General features: G+C 44.9%; 1 protein-coding gene across 2 annotated transcripts in view; it reads left to right on the top strand.

Moving 5' to 3' along the window:
* Window positions 1-7714: 7714 nt before the first annotated feature.
* The window catches only part of gpx7 (glutathione peroxidase 7), a 42576-nt gene continuing 27431 nt past the window's right edge, over window positions 7715-22859 (top strand). Inside the window, exon 1 of one of the 2 annotated variants that reach the window (XM_085982966.1) lies at window positions 7715-8056. In XM_085982966.1, the coding sequence (XP_085839092.1) occupies window positions 7847-8056 (210 nt within the window). In that variant the 5' untranslated portion in view covers window positions 7715-7846. The remainder of the gene's footprint in view (window positions 8057-22859) is intronic. The other variant, XM_085982965.1, reaches the window with a different exon arrangement.

Raw genomic sequence — 22859 nt, forward strand, 5'->3', positions numbered from 1 at the left:
GGCCCTCCCACTGCCAAATACTCTGCGGGCGGGCACTCACTCACTATCTTTTTTCCGCAAACATAAATACTGGCCACTTAGGTGAGCTGTTCAAGATGGCCCGGTTCCTGCTGTGGAGCCGACCCAAGCAACAGAGGTGGAAGCAATTTAGTGAAAAAAAAGATAAACAATGACCTATTAGGGTTCTCTGCTATTCAACCTTTCACATACCAAAAAAAAAGTTAAAGGAGAAGCAAAGTTATTTTTATTCAAAGTACTTACATTTTTTATAGAATAAAATTAGAAACTAGGAGAAAAAGATTATTCTGCTGAAACCTAAATTGACTTTCATTCCCACATTCTGTCAATTGCTCAAGAATGAATATTTCCACCTGTGGAACAATAATAATGTGGAATAATACAGACTTACCTCTCCCTCCACTGCCAAACGCCTTTATCCCATGTCTTCATCATCTCCAGAATTGCTTTGCTCAAGTACTCTCATCACTGCCCTCCCCTCCTCTAGCCTTCACAAACCTAAATTAAAATCCTAAACTCTAGCCTGTGTTCTCTCGTGCACAACACTTCATACACCAATCAATTCTGTCAAAGCCAAGCTACATTGGCTCTCTGCCTCACTAACCCATCAACTTCAAGCTTCTTGTCCTCCAACCAACAATAACAACTTGCAATTATATCACACCTTTAACTTGGAAAAATGTTCCAAAGCAATTCACAGTGATGTAAGGAAGAAAATGGATTTTAAGACAATGAGAATTTTAAATTTGAGGTGTTGGGGAACCGGGAGTCAATGATGGTTAACAAGGACAGGGGTAATGAGCGAAGGAACTTGTTGCGCAACAGGATGCAGGAAACAGTTTTAAATTACCTTAGATTTATGGAAAGTGGAGATGGGAGGCTGGCCAGGAGACTATTGGAATAGTTGAATTTGGAAGTGAGAACGACATGGATGGGGGTTTCAATAACACATGGGCTGGGTAGGGGCAGAATTGAGCAATGTTACAGAGGTGGAAATAGGCAGACTTTGATGGAGAGGATATGGGTTGGAAGCTCAGTTATAGGTCAAATAAGACACTGAAGTTGTGAACAGTTTATAGTTCAGCCTGAGACAATGGCTGACTGGGATAGAGGATGGAGTCAGTGGCAAGGATATGATGTCTGTGGCAGGGACCGAAGACAATGGTCTTGGCCTTCCCAATGTTTAACTGGAGGAAATTGCAGCTTATCCAAAACTGGATGTCAGACAGTGGCGAGGTCAAGAGAGGTGGAGCCTGGTGTCATCAGCACATATGTGGAAGCTGATCCAATATCTGCAGATTATGTCATCAGTAACATTAGATACAGATTAAGAAGGCCATTTAACTCATCATAGCTCATCCACCCAGAAAAGCCTTATTGCCCCCTTCCCATTACAGCATTTAACATTTTATTAAATGGATCCAGGGTTTTTGTTTCCATTACTTACCTGCAAGTCTATGCCATGTGTTGATCACTCTTTGTGAAAAAGAACTTTCTGATATCTTATATATCTCTGTAAATATTATCTCTCAGTCACCCTCATTTAAGACTGATAAACCGAAGTTTCTCCTCATATTCTATCCTCCAACAGTAACTGCTTCAATGAGTTGGCTGTCTCCCAAGTGTCTTGGTGACCGGAACTGGGCACAGTATTTAAGGTGCATCTGACCACTAGAGTACTGTTCAGTTTAAGCATAGTTTCTTCCCATTTATTTTGGCTATATAGTTCAATGCTCTTGTTTTTGTTTTGTTGATTCCTGCTCTTTACTGATGGGACATGTTGTGCATTGAGGCTATTAAAACTGTTAGGTCTCTTTCAATTTTGTCCTTAGCTATTTTGACACTACACAGGGAATGCTTATGTCACACATTTTACCTTCTGCAGTACTTTACTCTTGTCCATATTAAATTTCATCTACCATTGCTCTGCCCACTTATATATTTAGTCTAGCTCATTTTGTAGATCTTCAGCTGCATCCTCAATTTCAAATGTCCCTCCGACTTTGGTATTATCTGTGAATTTGACCAATTTGTTTTGAACTTTTGAATTCATGTTGTTAAATTAGAATACATTAGAGGTCCAAACACCTATCCTTAGGCCACTCCACTCAACACATTAGCCCACTCAATATAACTCCTCTAACCTGTTGCTTCATACCCTTCAGTCAATTTCTTATCCATTCTAATGCTTTACCTTGAATCCCCACCTTCTTAAGCTGAGGTAGTAATAGCCTTTCATGCACAACTTTGTCAAATATCTTTGGATGTCAAGGTGCACCATGTTGTAAAGTTTTCCACAGCCCACTTCAGATATCACTTCCTCAAAAAATTCAAGGAGGTTATTGAGGTAGGACCTTTTGCTTCTAAATCCATAATGGCTGCTGTTTAAATAATCCTCAAAAATCCTACCATAGTTTAGTCTCATATTGCCAGTATGATCTTCTCCAGCAGCATGTCCTTTAAATCTGTCTCCCAAAAGCCTTTCACCTTCGAACCTTTCTCACCTCTTTCAAAAGTCTTCCAAAAATAATCTCTTGGAATGTGTTTGGTTCAAATTTCCCCTCCCCAGTCTTTTGCATGGTATGCTCCACAATCCCCCAAAAGTACTCTGAGGTATTGTTCAATGTGAGGGTACTATATAAATGTAACTTGTTGCTGATGTTCATAAACTCACCTTATGCCTCAGTGCATCCCAAAGTGGTTCCATTGTAAATAGTGGTTGGAACAACTTTAAACTGGCCTGAACAGAAACCCAACCTGGGAAACAGTGGTATGGCTGTAATATGTGGGATAATTTTCACCTCTACTGCCTGAACGGTAATCTGGCAGAGCAGATTGCCTGCTTGTTATAGAACTCACCCGATTTTCATCAAATTGAAATAATTTGGACATTCGTTGCCAGAGTCCCTCAGGAATTATCCTCAACCCAATCATCTTCAGCTGTTACATCAATGACCATCCCTCTGTCATAAGGTCAGGAGTGGGGTTATTCGTCAATGTTTGCACCATGTTCAGCTCCATTCACAAATCCTCTGATAATGAAGCAGCCCATGCTTCACTACTGTCAACCCTAAGTTCCCCTACAAGTCACACACCATCCTATCTCTGTCATATATCATCATTCCTTCATTATTGAAGAGTCAAAATGCCTAGTTAACAGCATTTTTGGAGCACCATTACCACAAGTACTGCAGTGGTATAAGGAGAGGATTCACACCACCTTCCCATGGCAACTAGGGATGGGCAATAAATGCAGTCTTTCCAACATCATTCACGTTCCTTGAAAAAATAAAGAAAATGATTTTACCAGAACAGCATAACAGGGAGGGAGTCTTCCTTGAGGATCTCTACGCCAGCTGGAAAGTTTATGTTTTTTACAAAAATGTCAAATAAATTTAAGGTGACTTTATCATTTACATCTATGAAAAGGAGGAGTATTGTGAATATAAAGTACCTCCTAGGCTTTACTTCCCCTTTTTAGTTTCACAGATTTTTGGCTTCTTCCCACAATATCAGAAACAAAATACAATTATTTTTTTCTAAACAAATGTCTAAGTTATGCAATTTTTTTATCTCTCATTTGGGAGTGGGATTGAATACAAAGCTTTGAGTGATAGCAGACAAACATCATAAATCTATTAGAGGAGATATTTATCCAATAGATGGATCCAACTGAATAGAGTAAAGCAACAAACTCACAAATGCATTGTGATACTAAGTCTGACTGTTTGATAAATATTGGGCTGGATTTTCATTCAGAAGTCGGGTTGGAGGCGGGACTACAACTTTCGGGGTTGTAGTCCCGCCTCCATCGAGATGCGGCCAATCCACGCGATTTTAACTTGATTGACCTTGTTGAGCCCTCCCGGCGGGCTCAGCAGGCCAATTAAGGGACAGCCGGCAACAGGTGATGTCACAGACTGAAATTTCACCTGTCAAGACGTTTTGACAGATGAAATATCCGTGTTTCACAGCTGTTTGAAGCTGTCAAACACTGACAGTCTTACTTCTAACATGAGTCCTGTTATAAATCTCATCATCAAGAAACTACTTATGAAATAACGCTGGACAGCCAGCTGGTGGCGCCATCCAAGGAGTATAAATACTCGGGCGTAGCCCCAGCTTTTCAGGGACATTTTGTAAGACAAGGAGCTAGTGAAATACAACTAGACTTCCATGTTCTGAAACAAGTTGATTAAAGCCTTGCTTTATGCTCAAACCAAGTGCGTAGTGAGTTTTATTACGTCAAGTCCTTCTCCACAGACTTATTTAGAAATCTCTCCTGCACAGAAAGCTGCAGGACATCACTTTTGACAGATCGCAGCCATTCTGCTTTCTGTGCCGGTGAGATGAGGGACTCCCCGAACCTAAAGGAAGGAAGGCTGAAAAGGTAAGAAAATGTATGTAAAACTTATTTAATCACTTTAGACACACCAAACACACTTCAATTCAATTCAATTCAATTCAATTTTATTTGCCATATGTAACCAGTACAAGTACAAGTACAATGGAATGCTTACTCCCCGTAGGGACACGTCCGCTATTTTTACAGCACCGTGTTCAGAAAGTAAATTCTTTGGCATCCAGTGGCAGTGGGAGCACGATGTCCCTCAGCCGCTCCGTCCTCCTCGTCACCGCGGCCTCCTCCTCAATGTAGAGGAGACCGCATCGTGAGCAGCGAATACAGTATATTAAATTGCAAGAAGTACAAGTAAATCGCTGTTTCACCTGGAAGGGGTGTTTGGGGCCCTGGACAGTGGGAAGGGAGGAGGTAAAAGGGCATGTGTTGCATCTCCTGCGCTTGCACGGGAAGGTGCCAGGTGAAGGAGAAGGGCTGTTGGGGGTGATTGAGGAGTGGACCAGGGTGTCGCGGAGGGAGCGGTCCCTTCGGAAATTGCAATTTAATATACAGGTACTGTATTCGCTGCTCACGATGCGGTCTCCTCTACATTGGGGAGACCAAACACAGATTGGGCGACCGCTTTGCGGAACACCTCCGTTCAGTCTGTATGGGTGACCCTGAGCTTCCGGTCGCCTGTCACTTTAATTCACTGCTTCACTCCCACTCTGATCTCTCTGTCCTCGGGCTATTGCATTGTTCCAATGAAGCTCAACGTAAGCTCGAGGAACAGCACCTCATCTTTCGATTGGGCACTTTGCAGTCTGCCGGACTCAACATTGAGTTCAACAATTTCAGATAATTATCCCTGCCCCCATTTTTCATGCAGTATGATTTTTGCAATTCCCATTTGCAACATTTTAACTTTCCTGCCTCTTACAAAAGTACAGGATGTTCTTTCTATTCCTTCCTCTCCTCCTAACCCCCCTCCCCCCTATCTCTGCACCTGCTTAATATCTGTTACATCTCCAGCTTTTTCCAGTTCTGATGAAGGGTCCCAGACCTGAAATGTTAACTGTTTCTCTCTCCACGGATGCTGCCTGGCCTGCTGAGTATTTCCAGCATTTTCTGTTGTTATTTCAGATTTCCAGCATCCGCAGTATTTTGCAATTATATTATCTCAGTTGTGTTTAGCAGCTTCAAAAGTGTTAACCAAAGGGTCTTTTAAAAATAGCAAAATGTCATTGGCCAACTGGGAAATCATGTGGATCACTGAGACAATATAAACCTCTCTAACTACCTTTATATTCCCTGATAGTTACAGCGAAATACGCTGGTGACAATACTAACAAGGATGAGACTGGGCATCTCTGACACATACCTTGCTCTAAGGAGAATGGGTTCAATAATATTCCTCTTGTGTAAATTGCTACCTTTCAGTCTGAGTATAGTATCTGAATAGCTTCCATTTAGTTAATAATTTTTGCCTTAAATGTATATCTTTGTTGTACTCATCAAGATGAGAATGTTGACATAGGGGATTGAACATGTTATTAGTGTCCACTTCAAATACTAAGGTCAAGTATAGATTGTCAGCTCTATGGTAAAGCTTCCATTACTCTGCCACAACAATGTACCGTAACCTCAGTCTTAGAAGAACATACCAACTCCACTGCATCAGTGATCTTTTTTTAAATTCCCATCTAGTTATCCATATAGACTCTAAGAGATCTGTTTAGTACCAATGTGGGGAGCTTTGTGCTGTAGGTGCATGTCAAAAAGGAAATGGGTTGCTACTGCCCAAATTCATTTCACATGGCCATCAGCGAGAGGACATTTTTATTCTATTAACCTGGTCTGAGTTTGAACTTGGGTCCAAAAGTTGGAAACATACAAACATATGAAATTGACCAGCAGGAAAAGACCAGCTGGCCCATCAAGTCTGCCCCACAAAGGCAGAGTATTATCTCATTGTACTATCCAGTTCCACATCTTGTAAAATGTTCACCAAATCAAATTAATTTAGGTGTACAAAAGATGATTCCAGGCTATCAAAAACTTTGTTGGGATTGAAGATTATCACTTCAGACTGTAAAGATTCATAACACACTGCTAGCATATCAAATAAACATATTATTATTCACAAATGAACATCTTTCAATAAATCCTACCTTAATCTAACTTATCAAGTGGAACTAGTGCATTTGCTCACTGAACTATCAGAGGGACAATAGCTAAAATTCTGATCAAAGGTCATTAACACAAGCCAGTGACAGAGCTTCACAGTCCTCAGTATAACTCCCACATTCACGTTTTTTACTTAAACACGTGCTTTTTGGCTACTTTAGCTGCTTGACTGTCTTCCATGGCTTTGTCCATGTCCAGGCAGCCCTGGAGAAGGAGCATGCGGTGTCCACCGGTACGCTTGAGGCCTTCTGCGACCGGTGGATACTGCACGGACTGGAGTGCATAATCGACACAGGTGATAATATTATTATTTAATTGTATAAGTTTCCTTTATTTTATGATTTCGTTTTCTATCAACTGTGTCCCTTTAAAAGGTACAGAGGAGATTTACGACTGGAGAATTTTAGCTATGAGGAAAGATGGGATAGGTTGGGGTTCTTTTCTTTGGAACAGAGGAGGCTGAGGGGAGAATTAATTGAGGTGTATAAAATTATGAGGGGCTTGATAGAATGGATAGGAAGGACCTATTTCCCTTAGCAGAGAGGCCAATAACCAGGGGGCATAGATTTAAAGTAATTGGTAGAAGGATTAGAGGGGAGTTGAGGAGAACTTTTTTCACCCAGAGGGTGGTGGAGGTCTGGAACTCACTGGCTGACAGGGTGGTAGAGGCAAAAACTCACATCGCATTTAAAAAGTACTTGGATATGCACTTGAAGTGCTGTAACCAAGAGCTGGAAAGTGAGATTAGGCTGGATAGCTCTTTTTTGTCTGGCACAGAAATGATGGGCCGAGTGGCCTCTTTTCTATGATTCTATGAAGAGGGGGCACTTTTGTTTGTTTTGTTTGATGACACTGGGGCAGCACAGTGTGTCAACATCGTTTTATTTAAGAAAGGCATGCTTTTTCGAGGAGTTGGAGCTTGTTATACACCTCTCTCGATTTTCCTTTCCATCGAAGTCAAAAGTTAAGATTATCCCAAGCAGTTTAGCTGTAACAAATATGTCTCGGTACTTAATGACTGGCAAAAGGCTAATCCTCTTGAGTTTATTCGGAATCCAGGAGATATGGCTCAGTTTGCCCTATGTTGACGCCTCTTTCAGAAAAGGGGGGGGGGTAATAAAACAAAAGCAAGTAATTGAAAAGAGAACGTTTCTTATTGACGACTGTTGGTAAACATTAGGCGCCAAATACATTTTTGGTGGGTTCTGGAACTTATTACGACCGTTTTGCGGCACTGTCTAATCTGAGTGGCGAGCGGTGGTACGGCTGTGAAAGCGCCCTATCTCGGTGCATGAGCCAGTGATGCAGGAATCGGCTCCGAAGCAGCCGAGCAGAGCCGCCGTCCTGCCCAAACTCAGTTTCCTTTTGTTATTCGTAACCATGTTACTCGCGGTGGCCACGGTACTGCTCTTACTCGTCCTGCCGTCCGAAGAGAAAACCAAAGATTTTTACTCCTTTAAGGGTGTAAACATTAGAGGGAAGCTAATTTCACTGGAGAAGTACAGAGGATCGGTAAGTTTGACAACTCCACCCGTTACTAACCGGGCACGGTAATGGGGCTGTGCAAACTCACCTCTGCATGAAGCACGAAGGTTTTACACGACTAACACTTGTGAACTTCGCGCACAGACACTACTCACTATTAGCCCTAAATCAGTAGAGATTGCTGTCATTGAACCGGATTATAGGGAATCATGGAGGCCCCTTTGAGCACAACGACTGTATACGTGGCATCGTCAATGGAACAGTTTAACGTTCCCCCCTAAACGCGTTTACTTTATTGCTATAAAGTTTATATAGATATATACTGTAAAGCTGCGCACCTCGAATTAAGTAAATCAGTGATTCATTTATTATTTAAGTTAACTAGTGCACCCAATCTGTTCCATTTCATGGCTAGGACCATCACTTTGTAAAATTAGTTACCTATGTCTGAACATTCAAGCACAGAAGGAGGCCATTCGGCCCAGCTGCCTGTCCCAGCTCTTTGATAGAGCAATTATTTAGTCCCACTGGACTGCTCTTTCCTCATAGCCGTGTACATTTTCCCCCTTCAAGTGTTTGTCCAATTCTCTTTTGGGAATGTTACTATTGAATCTGCTTCCACCGCTCTTTTAGGCAGCGCATTCCAGATCACAACCGCTTGCAGTGTAAAAAATAGTTTCCTCCTGTTGCCTCTGGTTCTTTTGCTAAGCACCTTCTATCTGTGTCCTCTGGTTACTGACCCTTCTGCCAATGGAAACAGTTTCTCCTTATTTACTCTATCAAAACTGTTCATGATTTTAAACACCTCTATCAAATCTCCTCTTAACCTTCTCTGCTCTAAGGAGAACAACCACAGTTTCTCCAGTCTCTCCACATAACTGAAGTCCCTCATCCCTGGCACCATTCTAGTAAATCTCTTCTGCACTTTCTCTAAGGCCTTGACATCCTTTCTAAAGTGTGGTGACCCGAATTGAACACAATACTCCAGCTGAGGCCTAACCAGTGTTTTTTTTATAAAGGTTTAGCATAACTTCCTCACTTTTGTACTCTCTTCCTCTATTAATAAAGCCAAGGATCCCATATGCTTTTTTAACAGCCTTCTCAACTTGTCCTGCCACCTTCAAAGATACACCCCCAGGTCTCTCTGTTCCTGCACTACCTATAACATTGTACCATTTAGTTCATATTGCCTCTCCTCATTCTTCCTACCAAAATATATCACTTCACACTTCTCTGTTAAATTTCATCTGCCATGTGTCTGCCCATCTCACTAGTCTGTGTCCTCCTGAAGTCTGTTACTATCCTCTTCATTGTTTACTACATTTCCAAGTTTTGTGTCCTCTGCAAACTTTGAAATTATGCCTTGTATACCCAGGTCATTAATATATATCAAAAAGAGCAGTGGTCCCAATACTGACCCTTAGGGAACACCACTGTATACCTCCCGCTAGTCTGAAAAACAATTGTTCATCACTACTAGGGTTGCAAAGGGGTGGAAAGTTTCCGGTAAATTTCCAGAAATTTTCCACGGGAAGTTTAGCTTGGGAATTTTGGGAATTTTGCCCAAAAAAGCACATGCTAGCATAATATTGTTTTTTTTGTATTTCTTTCTTTTTTTTCCACAGGTCCTCTCTTAAAATTACTAACAGAGATGGAATCTTAATTATTAAGGAATTTCTTAATCAATATATGTTTATCTTCTTACTTGGCTTGTTTTAATAATTACAAGTTTTGTGTGTGACTGTGAACAAATGTGTCCTGATTGGTTGGATGAGTGGATGAGCGATTAGCTCCCTCTATTTGTAATATTTGCATATCGAATTGTGATTGGCCTGCAGGCATCTGTAAGACTGCTATAGTTTTTTTAAGATCCAGGTTAGGGGTCCTGAGGGAAGTCATTTTGTTTTCTGCTGATGTTGTGATGATGCAGTAAGTAAATCAGACTTTATACCAAATAAACCAGTTACTTGTTGAACTCTGTTGTCCTTCAATTTAAAATATACAAAATAATACACTATTGGTGATGTAGCGTCGTGTGTGTACAGGTCATGCTTCCATCACATGGAGCATCAGCAAAAATGTACTCACCCTGTTGCAATCGTGCTGATCGACCGCAGTTCGACACAGAGATGAATGCCCTTTATTTCTCTGCATAGAACAATGCCACGTTTACCGTTGGATGTGTGGAAGCATTTTACCCCAGGCATTAAAGATGGAAAGACTGTGTACATGTGCAAACACTGTAGAAAGCCATATGTAAAGAATGCCACAAAGATGCAGCAGCATTTATCCAAATGCAACAACTTCACTCAAAGCTCACAGCAGTCAGCCCAGAGTTCCTCTTCTTCCATTCAAGAAGATGATGGTTCTCATTCAGCATCAGGCTCCTTATCATCAGCAACTCCTGGCCCACTTGGAAGGTTCTTTGATACAATGGATAACCATAGCCAGAAGAATGCAGATGAGTGCCTTGCTCGAGCTGTATATGCAACAGGCTCACCCCTCATGCTCACAGCCAATGTGTACTGGAAGAGATTTTTCAATGTTATTCGCCCTGCATACTGTCCTCCCACCAGACATGCTTTGTCTACTTATTTGCTGGAGGCTGAGTATAACAGAGTCCAAGGAAAACTCAAAGAAACGATAGCAATGGCAGACTGTGTTGCAGTTATCTCAGATGGGTGGTCAAATGTACGAGGGGAGGGCATCATAAACTACATCGTCTCCACTCCTCTCCCAGTGTTCTTCAAGAGCACAGACACGAAGGACAACAGACACACAGGCACATACATTGCTGATGAGCTGAAAGCGGTCATCAACGATCTTGGATCACTAAAGGTCTTTGCAGTAGTTACTGACAATGCTGCGAATATGAAGGCTGCTTGGGCTCAAGTGGAGGAGGCCTACCCTCATATTACGTCTATTGGGTGCGCAGCTCATGGGCTTAACCTGCTCCTCAAGGACATCATGGGTTTGAGAACCATGGAAGCACTGTACAAGAGAGCCAAGCAAGTTGTTAAGTATGTCAGGGGAAAACAGGTAGTTGCAGCAACCTACAACTCCAAGCAAATGACAAAGAACAAGAACACCACACTGAAGCTGCCCAACAACACTAGATGGGGTGATGTTGTCATAATGTACAACAGCCTTCTGGAGGGTAAGGAGTCGCTGCAAGAAATGGCAATATCCCAGTCTGGGGATATGGAAACCACCATCAAGAAAATACTGCTGGATGATGTGTTTTGGGAGAGAGTGGTTAGCAGCCTTAAACTACTCTCTCCAGTAGCATCTGCAATTGCTCAGATTGAAGGAGATGACGCTGTCTTGTCAGATGTTCTCAGGCTTTTTACTGATTTAAAAGAACAAATCAGCATTGCCCTACTCACATCCCTGTTGCTCAAAGCAGAGGAGAAGGCAATTGTTCAATTCATACAGACGCGTCAAGAATTTTGTGTCAAGCCGATTCATGCTGCAGCATACATGCTGGACCCAAACATGTTGGGAGACCAATACTTTCTGGAGAACAGATCAACAGCGCTTAGTGTGATTTCTACCCTCTCACACCATCTCAATCTGGATGTGGGCAAAGTCCTGGGAAGTCTGGCAAAGTTCTCTACCAAGCAAGGTCTTTGGAATGGGGATGGGATATGGGAATCATGCAAGCATATCAGTGCACATACCTGGTGGAAGGGACTTTGTGCATCTGAGGCCCTGTCACCTATTGCATCGGTGATACTCCAAATCCCACCTTCATCAGCGGCCTCTGAACGAAACTGGTCACTTTTTGGGAATATGCATACAAAGGTGCGCAACAGGCTGACTAACGAGAGTGGAGAAACTGGTGGCTATCCGGGCGAACCTACAACTTATTGAGCCAGATACAGAAGTGTCCACCACACAGCTAGACACTGACACAGAGGAGGAAATGGACACGTCAGAGCCAGAGTCAGAGAATCAGGAGGAGCAATGAGGAGTAGAAGACTCAGAAGACTCATGAGTAGAAGACTCAAAGGGACAAAATAAGGACAAATTACAGGCTAAATAAGCTGACGCTCTTTTTATTTTATTTTAGATGGGTCTTTTTTGTGGGGGTTCAATAAAGTTCAAAATTATAACCTAAATAAAGTTTTGAAAGCCTGTTTTTATTTGTATGGAACAGTATGTCTATTTTGACGACAAAGATAATATAAGGGTCAGAGACAAAAACCATCAGTGTGCAAAAAAACTCAAAATTCCCGAAAATTCCCATTGAAAGTTTCCTCTTTTAAAAATTCCCTGAATTTTGCAACCCTAATCACTACTCTCTGCTTTCTGCCCCTTAGCCAATTTTGTATCCATGCTGCCACTGTCCATTTAGTCTCATGGGCTTTAATTTTGCTAACAAGTTTATTATGTGGTACTTTGTCAAATGCCTTTTTGAAATCCATATACACACATCAACTGCAGTACCATCATCAACCCTCTCTGTTACTTTATCAAAAAACCCAATGAAGATAGTCAAACACGATTTGCCTTTAACAAATCTGTGTTAACTTTCATTATTAGCCCATTCATTTCCAAATTCCAATTAATTTTGTCCCAGATTATTGTCGCTAAAAGTTTCCCCACCAGTGACGTTAAACTGAATGGCCTGTAGTTCTGGGTTTATCCTTCTCCCCTTTTTTAAACAGGGGTGTAACATTTGCAATCCTCCAGTCCACTGGCACCACCCCCACATCCAAGGAGGATTGGAAGATTGTGGCCAGATCCTCCATAATTTCCACCCTTCCTTCACTCAGCGACCTAGGATGCATCCCGTCTGGACCGAGTGACTTTCCTACTTTAAGGACCGCCAACTTTTTAAGTACCTCCTCTATCTATTTTTATCCTATCCAATATTGCTACGGCCTCCTCCTTTATTGCTATATTGGCAGCATCCACTTCTCCAGTGAAGACAGATGCAAAGTATTCATTTAGTACCTCAACTATGCCCTCTGCCTCCCTAATCAGCCCCACCCTTCCTTTGACTACCCTTTTACTATTTATGTGTTTATAAAAGACTTGGGCCGGAATTTTAATAGGAAAGAGTGAGTAGGTTTGGGAGCGGGTGGATGTTTAAATGCACTGAAATTGACAGCGCATCGGGAGGCCGGCTTCAACCCACCGACTTCTGCATTTAACTGGAGCGCGTTTGGCTGTGAGTGAGAAACCCCCTTGGGAGAGGTGGATTACCAATTTAAAGCAATTTAGATATCCCCAACACAGGGTGTATAGGCAGAGGATCAGCTTCCTGGACATGACTGAACACCTGTGCCACAGGAGGCTCAGGGTATCACGTCAGGTCATGGCTGACATTTGTAGCCTGCTGGAAGAAGACCTGCTGCCAAGTGGACCTGGTGGACATGTGTTACCAGTGGTTGTCAGAATGACTACCGCCCTCAACTTCTTTGCCTCAGGCTCATTCCAGGGATCCGCAGGAGATATTTGCAGGATTTCGCAGTTGGCCGTCCATAACTACAACACCCAGGTGACCAATGCCATGTTTGTCAGGGCAGGCAGTTATTTGCACTTTGCCACCGATGAAGCCAGTCAGAATGAGCGGGTGCTCGGGTTTGCAGCTCTGGCTGGTTTCCCACAGGTGCAGGGCATCATCGACTGTACACATGTGGCGATCAAGGCACCCCTAGATCACCCAGGAGTGTTTATGAACCGTAAGGGCTTCCACTCCATCATTGTGCAGCTCGACTGCAACCACAAAAAGATCATCATGCAGGTGTATGCCAGATTCCCAGGGAGCTGTCATGATTCATTCGTCCTGCGCCAGTCCACCCTCCCTCAGCTCTTCGCACCTCCAACCAGACTTACCAGCTGCTGCTTGGAGACAAGGGGTATCCACTGAAGACGTGGCTGACGAGACCCTTGAGGAGGCCAAGCAAAGAGGCCAAAGAATGCTACAATCAAAGCCACATGACGACGAGATGTGTAATAGAGCAAGCAGTCGGGATGCTGAAGATGCGCTTCAGATGCCTGGACAGATCTGGAGTTGCCCATCAATACACACCAGCCAGAGTCTCCAGAATGATCATGGTATGCTGTGCTCTGCACAACAGAGCACAGCAGCGAGGACTGGAGCTGCAGGATGAGCAAGGCGCAGAGTGCAGAGCTTGTTTGGAGGAGGAGGAACTGTGGGCATGGCACCAGCAGCGGCACACATTGCTGCCCGGGATGGCCTCATAATGGCACGATTTAGTTAGGTTGCACCAGTGTACCCATCTGGCATCCAGATGCTGAACCCACTTTTCCCCGCCCCCAACCACAAAGCAATCCTACAATGACCAAACCATTCCTTTCCCATTGCTCGCAGTTAAGTCATGTCTTACCATTCATTACAAGTGACAAGGCCACTTGCCACACAAAAGGCCTTGTCACAGTGGGGCGATGACGACCAGGTGTAGGTTTTTATCCACCCTTGTTAAGGTGGCATTCAGAGCTGAATTGGACCCATGCATGACATCATCACGCCCGCTCATGTTAATTGGTTAGGAAACCCGGAAGTCAGATGCAAATACAATTGCGTTGTTAAAAAGCCACTGCTGTAACTTCCGGGTTCCCCACGCGATCCAGGGCTCCTCCGTTGCCAGCACGTCGACAGGTAAAAATTATGGCCTTGGTTTCTACTTTATGTTGGCCACTAATCTATTGTCAGACTCTCTCTTTACCCCTCTGAATCCCTTTTCTTAGATCTCCTCTGTACTTTCTATATTCAGCTTGGTCTCTACTGTATTATGAGCCTTACATTTGTCATAAGCCTCCTTTTTGTGCTCATTTTAACCTCTATATCCTTAATCATCCAGGGAGCTCTAGCTTTGGATGTCCTTCTTTTCCACCTCATGGGAATGTCATAGTCATAATGACACAGAAGGAGGCCATTCGGCCCATCGAGTAGAGCAATCCAGTCAGTCCCATTCCCCCGCTCTATCCCCGTAGCCCTGCAAGTTTATTTCCCTCAAGTACCTATCCAGTCACCCCTTGAAAACATTGAGTGTCTCCGCTTCCACCACTTCCATCGGCAGCAAATTCCAGGTCCTCACCACTCGCTGCGTAAAAAAGTTTTTCCTCACATTCCTCCTGTATCTCTTGCCCAAAACCTTAAATCTGTGTCCCCTAGTCCTTGTACCATCAACTAGTGGGGACAGCCTTTCCCCGTCTAGCCTATCCAAACCAGTCATAATCTTGTACACCTCTATCAAATCACCCCTCAACCTCCTTTGCTCTAATGAAAACAAATTCAGCTTCTCCAACCTGTCCTTGTAGCTAAGATCCCCCATCCCCAGAACCATTCTGGTAAATCTCCTCTGCACCCTCTCAAGGGCCTTCACATCCTTCCTAAAATGTGGTGACCAGAATTGGACGCAATACTCCAGTTGTGGCCTAACCAGCGTTTTATAAAGGTTCAGCATAACTTTTCTCTACTCTTCTCTTAGGCAGTCACTCGGAACTGAGGATGACTTGCTTCCACATTAAAAATGAGTTTTCAGGTGACTGATGAGTCCAATGCGGGACCTACAGTCTCTGTCACAGGTGGGGCAGACGGTGGTTGAAGGGGCAGGTGGGTGGGTGCTTGGGTTGACGTGCGCTGCTTGTGCTTGGCTTCCGCTTGCTCCCTGCGAAGAGACTCGAGGTGTTCGGCGCCTTCCCGGATGCTTCTCCTCCACTTTGTGCGGTCTTGGGCCAGGGATTCCCAGGTGTCGGTGGAGATGTTGCACTTTTTCAAGGAGGCTTTGAGGGTGTCCTTGAAGCGTTTCCTCTGCCCACCTGGGGCTCTCTTGCTGTGTCGGAGCTCCGAGTAGAGCGCTTGTTTTGGGAGTCTCGTATCGGGCATGCGGACGATGTGACCCGTCCATCGGAGCTGATCGAGCGTGGTCAAAGCTTTGATGCTGGGGATGTTGGCCTGAGCGAGAACACTGACATTGGTGCGCCTATCCTGCCAATGGATTTGCAGGATCTTGCGGAGGCGGCGTTGGTGGTACCTCTGCACTTTCAATGGCTCATACACTAAAACACCCAGGCTTGCTCAACAGCCTTGAACACACAACCTTGCATGGTGTACACATGTTTGGCATTGCCCCTACCCAAGTGCATAATGCTGCATTAAAATATATTAAGATACCTGCCAGATACGGGCCTATTCTCTCATCACATCTAGCTCTACCTGCAATCTATTTTTCTCATTTAGGGTCCTTATACTAGCAGATATCCTTGTGTCATCTGCAAACGTGCAGACAGTTCCCCCCCCGATCTCTTCATCCAGATCATTGATAAAGATAGTGAAGAGCAACGACACTAACACCGATCCCTATTGGACTCCATTAGTGACCAGTCCCCACGCAGAACTGCTACCATTAATAATTACATTCTGTCTATGAGAACACAACCAGTTCCCTATCCAACCCATAATCTGCTATCTAATCCCAAAGGATTCAACCTTAAATAGTAGCCTTTTGTGCAGGCTACAGCTTGGCGGAATGGGCAGAAAAGTGAATTAATGTGGATAAATGTGAGGTAATACATTTTGGGATGTAAAAACGAGGAATGAGAGTATACACTTAATGGAAAGACACAGAAGGGTGTAGTGAACAGAGAGGTCTAGGAATTCAAATATATAATTCCCTGAAAGTGAGAGTGCAGGCAGATTAAAGCCATAGAAAGGACAATAGAAATGTGGGGTTTATAACTAGGGGCATAGAGTACAAGAGAAAAAAAAAAGATGAATTTATACAAAACATTAGTTAGGCCACAGTTAGAGTACTGTGTGCCATTTTGGGCAACCTATTATAGAAAGGATATTCAAACCACAGCCAACATACAGCGTAGATTCACCAGGATGATGCCAGGGATGGGAAACCATATTTGAGATACTGGGGCTATTTCTATAGAGCTATAAAACTAAAGAGCTTTTTATACTTATGAAGAGTTTTGATAGCTAATAGGAAAAGATCATTTTGTCTGGTTGGGGAGTTAGTGATGGTGGGTCATCGATTTATAGTTGATCATTAAGAGATTGAGGAGAGAAGTTAGCAGTAAGTTATTTGTGCGGCGAGTTGTTGGAGCGTGGAATGCTTTGCTGCAGGGAATGGTTGAGGCAGACTCCCTTACATCTTTTAAGGGAAGATTGGATAAATGTTTGTAGCAGAGGAAGTTGGAGGGCTACAGGGAGAAGGTGGGGTGGTGGCATTAGTTTTGGATTGCTCAAGCTGTTGCAAACATGATGGGCTGAATGACCTTCTGGGCGGTAAACTTTTCCTGTAAACCTTTCCCCATGGTACTTCCCCATTGCAACAGCAGGATTAAGACCACATTACATCTAACCATTACCCTCTGAATGATAACCAGATTGCTTTTTTTTCCCCACTGAAGTGATCCTTCGTGGTCAAGAATTCATACAGATCTGTTTTGGTTTCCAAACCCTAGAAAGAATCCAATACTGGCAGTGATGCTTGGAGACTTGGCGCATCGTGTGTCTAGTCTTATCAGAGCAGCAATCAGCAAAAACAAATTGGGGTAGAAATTCGCCTGGCCCCAGCGGGGAGGCCTGAGGCTGATTTGAAATAGGGCCCCGGGCCTCATTTCATTAAATTAAGTGACTTTGAATAAAACCATGGCAGCTGATGGAGACCTTCCTGCTTTTAGCCAAATTTGTAATTCTTGCTCCGCTTTAAATGAACAGAGACTGCAGTTACACATCCCTGTCGCACCTGCGCAGGCAGCTCACCCATTTAATGAAAGGAATTTCGGGCCCACTTGCCTTGCTGGCAGCAGGACCTCCTGAGGTCATGAAAGGCACTATATAAATGCAAAAGAAAATGCTGGAAATACTCAGCAGGCCGGGCAGCATCCGTGGAGAGAGAAACAGAGTTAACGTTTCAGGTCTGGGACCCTTCATCAGAACTGGAAAAAGCTGGAAATGTAACAGATATTAAGCAGGTGCAGAGACGGGGGGGGGCGGTGAGGAGGGGAGGAAGGGATTGAAAGAACATATTGTGTTTTAGAACACTATGGGGTCGATTTTCCTGGAGCCGTCAGGCGGGGTTTCAGGCGTGTTGGGGGGGGGGGGGATTTCCCAAATTCGGGGGTCCCGACACCAACCCGCCCAAAACCCCACTCTACGCAAGTTTCAGAGGAGGTGGGTACCCGCCCCGCACTGGGACCCGCCGACCTGAGGCGGGAAGAGATTAGTGCCAATTAACTGCATGTTAACAGTTTTTAGCCTAATCCCTATTTTGAGGGGTGTCGTGTGGGATTCCCGACGGCTCCAAACCACGCCAGGTTAGAGCAGGCGGGCCGTCGGGTTGAAGGACTTGGAGGGGTCGCGATGTCGGTGTTCAGGTGAGAGATGGGTGCATGAGTGCAAAGGTAAGTGTGTTTGGTGTGTCTAAAGTGTCTAAAGAAGTTTAAATTACCTGTACTTACCTTAACAGTCTTTCTTCCTGTAGGCGTCGAGAGCGCATCACTCAGCTGGCACTTAAAGCTGAATGGCTGCGATCTGTCAAAAGTGACAGCCTTCAGCTTTGAGTGCTGCTGAGAGTTCTAACTAAGTCTGTGTAGAAGGACTCAGGTTAGAACTCAGACTGTCAGTGTTTGACAGCTTCAAACAACTGTGAAACACTGATATTTAATCTGTCAAGAACTCTTGTGGATTGGCTGAAAGTTGTAGTCCCGCCTCCTTCCCGACAGCTTCAGGAAAATCTACCCCTATATGTTCTTTCAATTCCTTCCTCCCCTCCTAAACCCCCCTCCCCGTGTCTCTACACTTGCTTAATATCTGTTACATCTCCAGCTTTTTCCCGTTCTGATGAAGGGTCACAGACCTGAAACGTTAACTCTGTTTCTCTCTCCACGGATGCTGCCTGGCCTGCTGAGTATTTCCAGCATTTTCTGTTGTTATTTCAGATTTCCAGCATCCGCAGTATTTTGCTATTGTACTATATAAATGCAAGTTCTTTCTATCTAAGCCCCTTGTGAAGAAAGATTTTTATATATATCTATTGCTGATTGTTTTGCATATAATTTCCACAAGAGGGCACAATTGATCAATTGAATAGCTGTTCAAAAGAAAATGGCATTTGAAGAGCAAGAAAAGTGATGCAGTTGAAACGCTAGCATGCTACATGGTCAGGCTTTCAAGTAACATTTTCCAGAAGAGCAAATCCTCCAAAGAAATCCTGACTTTTTGTAACATGGTCCAAATCAATCATAAAAAGATTAAAAAAATATTAAATTTTATATGATGTGAAAATATGACCTCACGTTTTTTAAAAGGTGAGGTACTGATCCACAGGATTTTGTTTGTGTCTGTGCGGGTCGGGGTCGGGGGAGAGGGTGGATGCCACAGCTGTTTGCAGGATTGTGTGTATGCACTTCCCTCCTATGACACTAGAGTAATGGGGAGTCGATATACAGGGAAAATATATAAAGAATAATCAAAATTCCATGGGAAGAAGGTTTTGCACTCAATCTCTTGTTCCCTTATTTGATTTTTGTTCTTAATAATTGCTTTATAAGTCTGCATAATAAAGTTTTCTTTCTTTCAAAAAGTCTTGTGTCCATATGAATATGTAATGTAGAGTTGTAGGGCAGGATTTTAACTCGGGTGCGGGATGGTGTCGTGTTATCCGAATTCCGTGTTCCCCACACGAATCTAAATAGATGTGGGAGATTGATGCAATTTTAACTTAATTGGCCAATTGATTTCCAACGTGTGGGAAGCCTTTGCAAATGGGTTTTTCATGACTGAAAGTCCCCTCCGATGACGTCATCATTGCTGCTGCATTTAAGGTCAACAGCAAGCCTTGCTTCTGTAGGCTGCCAAGCTTTCTCCATTTGGTGTCAGAGGGACCTGCAGGAAAGATGACAAGCAGGAGGCCCAGATCAGCTCCTCGTTTCGACGAGGTGGCCCTGCAGGCATTGGTGGATGGGGCTAGGGCCAACAGGGAGGTGCTCTTCCCTTCCTCAGGGAGGAAGAGGCCTCCGAAGCAGACTAAGGCAGTGTGGATGCAGGTGGCTGAGGAGGTCAACTCCTTGGGAGTCACACGGCGAACCTGGATTCAGTGCAGGAAAAGATTTCATGACCTTTATGACCATGCGCACTGGAAAAGTGAGTATGAATTTCCCATCACCCTCAATCTGACCCCCATTGCCTTTCCTCACCAGCACTCAGCTTTAGCAATCTCTTCCTCCACATCCCACTTGACACTGACATCTATGCACCCTTACCCATTCCCTCTCTCTCTATGCTCACATTCACGTAACTATTCGAGCATGCAGCCCTCACACTCCCTATCACTCTGATGCTATGAAAACAACTGACAACACACAGGGAGGGCCCTTGGTCTTGCCACCTCACTCCATCTTTGTTTCCTTCTAAGTATGTATGCTATGCAATTTCTACACTCACTCCTTCATTCTCACTCAACCTCCACTTGTCTCCCTCATTGCAGGCAAAGAGAGCGCACAACAAAAGAGAGCGAGCGAGGACAGGAGGAGGGACAGCCTCTATAGTCCACCTGACCCCCTGGGAGGAGGCGGCACTCGAAATAGTGGGACTGGAGGAAGATGCGCATGTGGGGGATGGACAGACGGGTGCAACACAGCAAGCTGGTGACAGAAAAGTTTCCCATCTCTCTCTTTGACATTGCATGAGTTGCTGATAATGATTGTGAAGCTCTAACAGATGGACTTATGAGCATCTGCAAAAAGCAATGTGCATGGAGCCTTGGCATCACATCTCTGACTCTTTCCTTTACTCCCCCACAGGACTATCACAAGCATCCGTCCCCCCTAGCCAGGAAGAAGAGGCTGAGCAGCCAGACTCCTCAGAGGGCGCAGCGTCACCAGAAATCTGCGCACCCAGCACCAGCGCAGACACACTCACCTCGGTGGGACCTTCGGGTCTTAAAGTAGTGTTGTCACCTGGTGTATCACAGCTCACAAGTGAGCATCAGCAGATTGTGGAGACAGGGACAGCAGTGGAGAGTCCTAGTCGGAGGGCACAGGACTCTGACAGCTCGGCTCAGCAGCATGTCGACCCTCTGCCTCTGGGTCCATCCATGAGAGCAGCGGTGATGGAACTCCAGGCACAGATGCAGGAGTCTCTGGCAGGTTTTGTCTTTAGGGTCGCTGCGAGTGTGGAGCAAATGGAGGAGTCCATAGCGACCATGACCAGAGCCTTTGTGGAGTCATTGGCGCATGAACGCATCACCATGGAAAGGATGGCAACCTCCGTGGAAAGGATGGCTACCGCAGAGGAGAGGATGGCTACGGCCATGGAGGAGCTTAGTCGCCAGGGTATGGAAAACATGGTCATTGTTCAGAATAGAATGACATCTCTTGAGGAGTGATGGGCATCTATTGAACAGAGAAACCAGACCTTCATGGAAGTCCTTCTGAGTAGGACTGCTATTGCAGATACGGGTCCCCATGGCCCTCCTGATGTGCAGCAAGGTGCTCTCCAGCCACTTGCAGGCGCTGAGGGGGACCTGACCCATGAGAGGGAGGTTGGTGGCAGACCTCAAGGAAGTGGGGGCTCCTCTCCAAGCGCTCACACTTCCATGCCACTGCAGAGCCCTCGGTCAGAGCCCCACCAGAGTCCACACCCAAGTGAGATAGGCGTCTCAACCCCTGCACAGCCACAGGAGCAGCAGACTGTTGACGAGCCCTCACAGGCTCGCCACCCCAGAGGATGCCCGCCAAAGCTGTCGAGACAGGAGCAGCAGCAAAGTGAGCAAGGGGCCTCCACATCTGCTGAAGCCACAGGGGAGGCACCACGTAGGAGCACGTGTAAGAGGAAAATTCTGCACAAATAGTCACAAGGGTAGTCACTTCGGTGCAATTTTGTGTTTACTGCAAAAATGCCATCACTTCGTTAATATACATAAAATTTCTGATGGCAAATGTTGCAGTTGTATCATCTGTCATTTCGCTATTGGGACTTCCACATTGAGGGCTTAGGCATACTTGCAACTGTCAGTATGGTGGTCAGAGTGCTAGGAATCCTCTGGTTCTTAGCCATTGTCAATGCTCTGGTAAGAAGCTGCGAGGCAAAAGTGTTTGTTTGACTAGGCTAAGCAAATCTGGCCAGGATGAGTGCGTTCCTTGCATCCCGGGCAGCAATGTTCTCGCGTAATGCTGCCGCTGGTTGATGGGCCTCTGCAGGATGTTCGTTTTCGCCCTCCTCCTCATCTGAGGAGGATATGTGAGGAGCCACTTGGTCCTCAGGAATCTGCAAGCCACGATGCTGTGCCATGTTGTCAAGTGCACAGCAAACCACGACGATTCTGGAGACCCTGGCTGCTGAGTACTGCAGGGTTCCACCTGATCTATCCAGGCATCTGAAGCGCATCTTCAGCAAACCAATGGTTTGCTCGATAATGGATCTGGTGGACATGTGGCTGGAGCTGTAGCTCTCCTCAGCTTCGTTGGATGGTCTCCTCAACGGCGTCATTAGCCACGTCCTCAGGGGATAGCCCTTGTCTCAAAGTAGCCATCCGTTAAGTTGGTCTGGTGGACTGAAGAGTGGAGGCACACTAGACTGGCGCAGTATGAAGGAGTCATGGCAACTGCCAGGGTACATGGCACAAACATGCAATATTTCCTCCTTGTGGTCACACACCAGCTGAACGTTAAGGGAGTGGAAGCCGTTGCGGTTGACAAAAATACCTGGATTGCGATGGGGTGCCTTAAGGGCCACGTGTGCAGTCAACGACGCCCTACACCCTTGGAAAGCCTGCCAGGTGAGCTAATCCAACCGCTCGCGCCGTGACACTTGCTCGATCCTTGGTGAAATGGATGTGAT

Source organism: Somniosus microcephalus, chromosome 3 (assembly GCF_052327205.1).
Source record: "Somniosus microcephalus isolate GS21.2 chromosome 3, FLI_Smic_1.0, whole genome shotgun sequence".
Lineage (NCBI taxonomy): Eukaryota > Metazoa > Chordata > Chondrichthyes > Squaliformes > Somniosidae > Somniosus > Somniosus microcephalus.